The sequence below is a fragment of the Myotis brandtii genome, unplaced genomic scaffold, assembly GCF_000412655.1.
Source record: "Myotis brandtii unplaced genomic scaffold, ASM41265v1 scaffold355, whole genome shotgun sequence".
NCBI classification, from domain to species: Eukaryota; Metazoa; Chordata; class Mammalia; order Chiroptera; family Vespertilionidae; genus Myotis; species Myotis brandtii.
In genome coordinates, this window is record NW_005363642.1 from 583,824 (window position 1) to 592,987 (window position 9,164).

The window sequence follows — 9,164 nt, forward strand, 5'->3', positions numbered from 1 at the left end:
GAAGCAGTGGATACTAACTAAAAGATACCCCACTTGACAGGACCTTCTAAAAATAACCCAAAGGAAACATGTTCAATGTTAGAGGACCTTGTTCCTCAAAAACCCTTAGAATGAAAATGCCAGACCAACTTAGAGTCAGGATAGTGCTTCATTCATGAGGTGGCATGTTTCACCTCTGTGTCCTCTGTTGCCTTACACGGTCTTCTGTGAGATGGCTCTGGACTGTTCTCTTCATGGGAGTGGTGTGGAGAGAGTCTGGAGGGATGTCAGCAGTGAGTTAATGGACAGTGCCCTGGGTAAAGGAAGCCTCCTTTTCTGACTAGTCAGAAAGAGTTGAGGAAGAGACATTAATTTCCCATCACCCAGAGTACCTTGCAGTTTGTAAAACTTATACTGGTTACAAGGTCAGTCTTGGAAGGAAGTGGTGTGTTTGATCAACAGTGGTTTCAGACTCATAGATTGGGTGATTTAATCCATGGGTTATGTAGGAGGGGAAGAAGGCTGATTGGAACCATTGATATCTTGGGCTTTAAAAGATGGTGGAGATTATGGGTAAATTCCTTAAATACTTTGTTAAAACAGAGTTACCTGAGAACAGTTCTAGTTCGTGAGGCAGCTGACTAGGACTACTGGTTATTCTGAAATCTCGGAGGTGGTATACTGCTGTATGATGTTACAGTAGCTTATTTCCTTTTCTTTTTCTTCCATACTAGGTATTGCTTAGGGATCCTTTTTGCAAAAGAGGAAATAATACTCTGTGTATATGTATGTAGGCAGTGTCCTAAGGTGGAAAGAATGGGCTTCAGAGTCTGCCACAAGGGCTCTGGTCAAGTTAGCCTCAGTCAACTCATCTGTAAATGGGAATAATTGTATTACAGGGAAGATTACATGAGATGGTATTATGTAAAAACCCAGCAAAGTGGCCAGGCCTCTCCTTTGTCTTCTCTTCTCCCTGCTGCTTATTTGAGCTTTAAAGACTATGGTAAATGCTTCCCTAGTAATGCCTAAGTACTTACTGTTTGATTGGGAAAAGAATACAATAAAGTCAGTCACAGAATGTTTTACTGAATACAGAAGATCCTAAGAGGAGGGGGTCACTGATCTTGGTCCAAGGGGAGAAAATGAACAGTGTTCAGGGCACTGCTTTAGATTTTTAGCAAAAACTGATGCTAAGCATCTAATATTATATAAGCTAATATATAAGGCCAGCTCCCATTGAAATACAAATAAATAAACTAAGATAAGCTAACAGTTGTGCTAGGATTTATGTTCTATAAAGACAAGTGTATTTTTTTTAATAGGTTGCTTTAAAAAAAATTCCTCACCTGAGGATATGTTTTTATTGTTTTTTTGAGAGAGAGGGAAACATTGATGTGAGAGAGAAACATTGTCGGTTGCCTCCTGTATGAGCCCCATCTGGGGATCGAACCTGCAACCTAGGTATGTGCCCGGACTTGGAATCAAACACACCATCTTTTGGTGTATTGGATGACACTCCAAACAATTGAGCCACCTGGCCAGTGCAGAGAAGTTTATTCTTGATATTTAAGAAAGAGCTCTCAGTGATGGAGGTTTTCTTTTTTAATATATTTTTATTGATTTCAGAGAGGAAGGGAGAGGGGAGAGAGAGATACATCAGTGATGAGAGGGAATCATTGATCGGCTGCCTCCTGCACGCCCCCACTGGGGATTGAGCCCGCACCCTGGGCATGTGCCCTTGACTGGAATCATCGAACCCGCCCTTTAATCTGCAGGCCGATGCTCTATCCACTGAGCAAAACTGGCCAGAGCTCTTTTTTCTTTTTAAATTCTTATTTATTGTTTGATTTAGATAGAGAGGAAGGGGGGAGAGAGACAAATAGAGAAAGGAAGGAATATTGATTTGTTTCATTTATTTATGCATTCATTGGTTGATTCTCATATGTGCCCTGACTGGGGATTGAACCTGCAACCTTGGTGTATTGGGACAACACTTTAACCAAGTGAGATTCTGGCCAGGGCTGATGGAGGTTTTCTTAGTTCTTCATAGTCAAGGTTCTTAGGAAGTCTGCATTCTGCTGATCACTTTATTTCCCCACCAATATCATTGTATTTACTTTGTATAAAGAGATATTGTTTGAATACTATGTAACTGGATGGCCTGGTTAGTGTAATAATCATCTTCAGAAAATGCATACTTAGTGAATGATGGCCAAGGTTCACTGTCAGTGTTGGTTATTAGGAAACTAAATGTCAAAAAAAAATTTTTTTTGACACTGTTTAGTACGTTTGGAGTAGTCTACACTTTCTTAACTGCTTTCCAAGTGCTGGAAAGGAGGTATCCTGGGTCGTAGGTAGGGGAGAGTAGGAGCTGTCAGACTGAGGGGCCAGAGATCTGCCCTCAGAGATAAAAATGTTCCACTGTGTTGAAAGCAGACACTATGAATAAGTGAATTTGTAAACATTTTCTTGTAAGAAAATGTTCCACGTTCCAGTTCCATATTTTCTTTCTTTTGAAAATGTTTGAAATGGAAAGCTTAATATCATCTCATGTATTTTGGGCTTACAGTCACTTTGAGTAGAGTCAAATCAGTTTTATTTTAAAATTGTATTACTCAGCATTAGCATGTATAAAAATGCTTATTTTGCTTAAATGTAAAAATTAGGCAGTTTTACTAAGTATATTATGTTTTATATTCATATTTTTTTTAATACAGCTGTGCAATCATATTGCTTCTGGGAAAAAGTGTCAATATGTTGGAAACTGCTCTTTTGCTCATAGTCCTGAGGAACGAGAAGTGTGGACTTATATGAAGGAAAATGGGAGTAAGTTGCTGTTTTAATTGTGGCCTTGATATCCATGAAATCTAGCTCGCCTGAAAGTTTCTTTCCTCTCTGGAAATATGCCAGCTTGTCGTGAAAGCAGAAAGCAGTTTGCATCTGAGACAATTGTACCGTTTTATCAGTGGAGCGGAATCTGACATCTGATCTGTGCTTAGGTCAGATTTGGATACAGAGACCTAGGTTTGCATCCTTCAATATGGTAGATGTATTCCTGAGTAATGGTCTGAGGAGTTCAATCCTTCCACAACTGCTTAAATCAGATCCTCTCCTGCTGTGAATAGTCACCCCCTGAATCAAGCAGATTAGAACTGGAGGTTTCTCCAAGGAGGCCTTAGTGGTAGAACAGGCCCAGATTCAAAGGCAAGGAGAGAACGTGTATCTTGGTCACACTTCTAGTTTACTGTGGGAGTTTTTGAAAGGAGCTTCAGACAACTTTTCACTTTTGACCAGAAAATGTTTTATTACAAGGATCATTGTTCTTGACTAGTAATCTTAACCAATGGAAAGTTACAGACTGCTTAAGATCTGCAATCTCTGGATTACGAGAATTAATTGGATTTAAGCCTGTCATCTACCATGTTTCAACCATGTCAAAATTCAGTGGCTTATGTGGATGGAACTCCTCTTCATTGTCTTGCTTAGAGTAGGGACATAACAGCACCTGGGGATAAATTGGGCGCACACACCCTTCTCCCCTCCGGGAACATTGGCAGTATCTGGAACACTTTTATTTTCATGACTTTTGGGAATGTGTTACTGACATCTAGTAGGTGGAGTCCAGGGATGATGTTAAACATCCTCAGTGCACACAGAACAGCCCCCAACAGCAGTGTTATCCATCCCAGAATGTCACAGTGCTGGGGTTGAGAAACCTGGTCTTAGCACTTGACAGTGATGCACCTGTTTGTACATAGGGAGCAGCTTGCAGCCACTTCCCAGGACCTGGTCACGGTTGTGTTGTAAATTGCACCCCAGCATGTCGGTCCTTGGGGACTGTGGCTTAACTGATGGACTCCCGTCAGAGTCAGAATCTCGGTCCCAATAGTAGTATGTTCTCCTCTTTCTCAGTAAGCAGTGAGGAGCTCTCAGCTCCAGGCTCCCCCAAGCCGAGTAAGTCGCTTGTGTGGTTATGGCAGTGGTAACAAGTGTTTAATGTGGGCAACGTGAAGCTGCGCAGAGGCTTTTTGTTTTGTTTTGTTTTCAGTGGTGCCCTTATCATGGTTTCTGAATTGTAAACACCCCAACCAAAGTGTCTTGCAAATGCAGGGAGGAGTTCATTAATCTTGAAAACTAATGTTTGCGGGCTAACAGTGCTGAATTTGATTCTTGCCCATGATAGTTCACCTGCTGCTTGGACGTGGACCGTCTCTCCCTGTCTAATATAATCAGTCTTTATTCGGCATCTCGCTTTTCCTTTGAAAATGTATGCTGACTGATAGAAAAAGCGTGCATGATCTTGCGTTTATTTAAATGGTATATGTTTAGATCTTTGTTGCTGAAAGTGATTTATTTTTCTTTAGTACAAGATATGGAGCAGTTTTATGAACTCTGGCTAAAGAGTCAAAAAAATGAAAAAAGTGATGATGTAGCCAGCCAGTCCAACAAGGAAAATGGAAAACAAATTCACATGCCGACAGATTATGCTGAAGTTACTGTAAGTACTGTTGGTTGTGTCACCTCTCCATTGCTTCTAAACCGTAGAATGAACCTTTCTTTTTCTCCCACCTTCTCTAAAACCTGCCTCCATTACTCACTCCCTGTCCTTTTCTGGTATCTTCATCTTCGCTCTCTCCAGTGGCCTGCTGCTTTCTTAGCTTAAGTCTCTTCATTCTAAAATCCCCTCCTTGATCCTTTTTCTGACTTTAGAACCAGAGAATTTCAAGTCTAAGTTCCTTTCTTACTAGCCTAGGCAGATTATTAACCATCTCCGAGTGGGGCTGTGATGATGGAGAAGTAAAGTATAATGAGTCTGTACACTCATCTCAGTGCTAAGCCACAGAAGGTGCTCAGGAAATGTAGGGCCCTCCCCTCCTCCCCATTTCATCCTTACCTGCCTGCAGTTTGGCCTCTGCTTCCAGGGTTCTATAGAAACATTAAGTTACCTGTGGTCTTTTACTGCTATAATTGTCTTAAAATTTTCAGAAAACTGAGGAGGATAATATGATTATTTTGAGCCCACCATCCTAAATGAACTGATATTAACAGTTTATTGTATTTGCTTCTGTCAAATAAATAAAATGTTACAGATAAAGTTGGAACCCCATTTGTCCCTCTTCCCAGAGGGCCCAGACCCGGTGTGTATTTTTCCAGGCCATGTGTACATATCTTTGACATATTTATTCCGAATCTATAGTTCTGCCTGGCGTACTTTTTAAATTGACATAGGTGCATGCGTTATTGTGCTACTTGTTTTGTTTTTTGGCTCCTCTCCATATTGATTCAGTCTGATCCAGGTCACATCGTGGCCTGGCCTTGCCCTGCGCCTCTGCTCATGTTACAGCCTGTGAATCTGCCCTCTCTGCCAAGGCTTAGCTCTGATTCCCATGCCACCTTTTCTTAAGTCCTCCTTGGGTTCCCAGAGCAGGGCCACCACACTTGCTGGGGCATGAGATCTACCTGTGGTGTTTAATAAGATAGATTCTCATCTGTATCCCAGACATATCGAGTCAGAATCTCATGGAAATGTCCAGAGTCTATTCTTATCCAGTGTTGCAATGATTCTTACGCAGGGCATTTGGGAAATGCTACTCAGACACTTAAAGCTTGCACCCCTCCCCCCCAGCCAAGTGCCTTTTCTCTAGGTGTGTGCCCTAGGGGCAGTGTCTTCCCAGCAGGCACAAATCCTGGCCCACAGTAAGGGCTTCTGTTCATGTACACTGAACGCAGTTGCTGCTGTCTCTCTACAGCTTTGAGCTTTGAGCTTTCCCGCTTTTCCTGCTTTTCCTGTGGTGTTACTCCTTCCCAGAATCCTTGTTTGAACCTGGCCCCTTGTCCTTTCAACAGACATCCTTGTTTGCAAACTAGCTCCTGTCATCTCCTTGCTGGAGACTTCCTGGACACCTGGCTGAAGCCATTGCCCCGAGCTCTGCTGCCTGTGTTAGGGCATGCTTTGTAGCGTGGGCATCCTTTCCTTGGTCCTGTTTCTTACTTTGCGTTTTATGCTCTTGCCTGGCTCCCCCACTAGATGGGCTCCCCATTAGTTTGGGTGGTTTCTAATCTTCCTGGTGCCTGGACGGTGTGTGAGGGACACACAGACAATACCTGCTGATGGGATGCATGTCTTTGTGCTCTTTAGGTGGACTTTCACTGCTGGATGTGTGGGAAGAACTGTAACAGTGAGAAGCAGTGGCAAGGCCACATCTCCTCAGAGAAGCACAAAGAGAAGGTTTTCCACACCGAAGACGACCAGTACTGCTGGCAGCATCGCTTTCCAACAGGATATTTTAGTATTTGTGATAGGTAGGTTTCTTCAATTTCCCACATGAAAACTGCTGGTCTCGCATATTTTTGATGGTCATTATGTTAGTAGACAGAATATCTGGGTGATAAGTCCTCTAATATTGGTGGCTTAGATTTGGACCCAAAGCTTTAGTTGCTCTTTGAACATTTCTTTACTCTTCTGTGGTTACAGGAAAAGGTTTACTAGTCTGCTGATACCAGTTTGAAATATCTTAAGATTAGTGTGTTCATTTGAGTTTGCCCAATTTTTTTTTAACAGTTGCTCTTAAAAGCACTTTTTTTTCTTTAATGTTGAGAGTATTATAGGTGTTCCCCTTATTTTCCTCCCATTATCCCCAGACCATTTTTGAGTTCCCGGCCGTGATTGTCTAACCTTTTACCACAGCTTTTCTTGTAGATGTTCATCAATTTTGAAACTACCTTTAAATATTTCAAGTGTAAATCTGAAACTTACTGGGGTCAAAGGAGAGTGTATCACTCCTGTGTTTATGCAGAAAATTTTTCAATGGCAAATGAGATAATTTTGAATTGCTTCTCATTTTGTTAAAACACTGTTGATATTTAATTTCCAAATTTAGATCCATGTGATACTTAAAATTATCTAAGGCAGTTTTTACTCAGTGTCACTTCTGATTTCCTTACCCTGCATCAGGAAGGATTATAGTCCCCCCTACTCCCATTTAAACAGTGTTTTTCATCTTTTTTTTTTTTTTAATGAGTTCTTTGTTTTAACCAGATTATAAAAATCAGGAAAAGTTCATTTAATCAATTTATATAAAGATACATTTATTTAAGAAAATGTTTGAATTGTAGCAATAAAATAATATTCATTAAATACATTTAAATAGTTTAAAGTATTAATTTCTCTTTTATGGGTGTCAAGGCTGTAAAATATCCATTTTTCTAGGCTTAAGATTTTGAACTAAAAGTTTTATGCAAATCATAAAGCTAGGAAAGTGTACATTTTAAGATTTTCATAAACAACTTGTGGACACTTACAAAGCTGATTTGTCCTGACAGGTATATGAATGGTACCTGCACAGAAGGGAGCAGCTGTAAATTTGCACATGGAAATGCTGAACTTCATGAATGGGAAGAAAGAAGAGATGCCCTAAAGATGAAGCTCAACAAAGCAAGGAAAGATCACTTAATTGCCCCAAATGATAATGACTTTGGAAAATATAGTTTTTTGTTTAAAGATTTAAACTAATATGCTGGCTTTTATGTATGTTACCTAATCAGAGCATTGACCAGAAAAATTGAAAGTGTTCTAAGGAACGTAGCAGAGGAGCTGCAGATTTTCTGCTTGTATTGGCGTCTATCCTCCCTCCTGAGCAGCAACCACAGTAGGTAGGAAAAGGGCTGTTTAACAGGTTTGGCCGTGCTCTCACAGCACCATTGGCATCAAATGGCGAAGTGACTGCTTCCCGGTTGCCCTCTGTTGAACAGATTTTTGGATGAAGTGTGTTGAGGAAGAGGATAGGGTTATGTCTAGGACAATTCCTTGAGATGGTCCTTCAGATAAGAACCATGATGGTGAGAGATTAAATACTTGTACTAGAATCAGAACACATGATGGATGAAATTCTTTACACATTTTAAGCAGAATGAATTTCTTTTAATAAAGTTTGCTACTTATCTGTATGTAGGTTGCTAAAAAGGATTTTCTTAACTCAGATTTTAAGCCAAATAACCATTTAACACTAGTATACGTTAAATGGGGTATTTTTCTCTATTTGAATGTTTCACTATATAAGGGAACCGAGGATAAAAATGTGCATTGAGAATATTTTGAAAAATAATCAGCTGACTCAAATTTTATTTCTTGGTCTTTTGCTGTTTAAATGATGATTTTGAAAGATTAAACTTGTACTGTCGGTATTGTGTAGTGTATGGACCAATATTGCCTGTAATAAAGATTTTATATGTAGATGTCCTTTAGTTTTTGGTGTGATACTTTCCCCACAAAGAATTGTTGTGAGACAAGTGTCTAGCATAATACCCTCAATAGATGTTTGATCGTTGAAAGACCACTGAAGACATGGACTGACAAAGACAAAGAAAGGGCTAAGCTGTCCTCTCTCAGACTAACCTGTTTCAGAGGCTGGAACTCAGCCAGCTAGGTAGAAAAGTCATCATCCGGGTTTGGGGCAGCTACTCATGAGGACATTGCCAGTGCAGGGTCCCTGTTGGGATGAGGTGTTAGGGAGAATGGATGACAAACTTTGAAGACGGGGATCTGCCAGGCTGTGATGTACCAACCCTTCAAACCTTCAGACAAAGTCGCTTCTTCACCATGACCTTGAATGAGTGGGGTTTGGGGATAACAGATGTTTCTTCTTGTGAGTCCAGCCAGGGTGGAGGGCAGGGCACAGCTGCCAAGTAGTGAGATGAGGGAAGCAGAGTTTAGCACAATCGGCACTGCAGTGACAAGCAAGCCCCCGTGACTCCTTGAAGGTTGTAGGAAAGACTGGTTTTTCCCTTGTGTGTGAGAAGGCAGCGGGACCAGTTTTATTTGGCAGGTACATTAGGAATGCATCTTATTTGCCAAATAATCTGTTAGGAGTGACACTGTGAATAGGCTGGCAATTTACTGCTCTGCTAGGTCTTCCTAGTTTGACGGTCTTCATGAAATTTTTTCTCCACACTTTCTCCCAATCTACTTTTGTCCTCTCTTTCCAGGGACAACAGTAAATGTTAAAAAGTCTTCCCTGCTGCTTTGTTTCAGTTTACAGACTAAAAAGTTGTTTGTCTTATCCTTGGGAATCTGCATTTTCTGTATCTTGGCTTTCATCCTTCTTGCAATTGATTCTCTGTGCTCTCAACGATCCTTTCAGTAAATTCCATTTCCACCTAAATGAGCCAATGACTTGCTCTGGTTT

General features: G+C 40.8%; 1 protein-coding gene across 5 annotated transcripts in view; it reads left to right on the forward strand.

The window, feature by feature from the left end:
• Positions 1–8,218, forward strand: part of ZC3H7A (zinc finger CCCH-type containing 7A) — a 35,458-nt gene extending 27,240 nt beyond the window's left edge. For 4 of the 5 annotated variants that reach the window (XM_005871734.2, XM_005871736.2, XM_005871735.2 and 1 more), the window contains exons 20-23: positions 2,697–2,805; positions 4,344–4,477; positions 6,119–6,282; positions 7,303–8,218. In XM_005871734.2, the coding sequence (XP_005871796.1) occupies positions 2,697–2,805; positions 4,344–4,477; positions 6,119–6,282; positions 7,303–7,492 (597 nt within the window). In that variant the 3' untranslated portion in view covers positions 7,493–8,218. Of the gene's footprint in view, positions 1–878; positions 983–2,696; positions 2,806–4,343; positions 4,478–6,118; positions 6,283–7,302 lie in introns of those variants that run through there. The other variant, XM_014544174.1, reaches the window with a different exon arrangement.
• Positions 8,219–9,164: the final 946 nt, after the last annotated feature.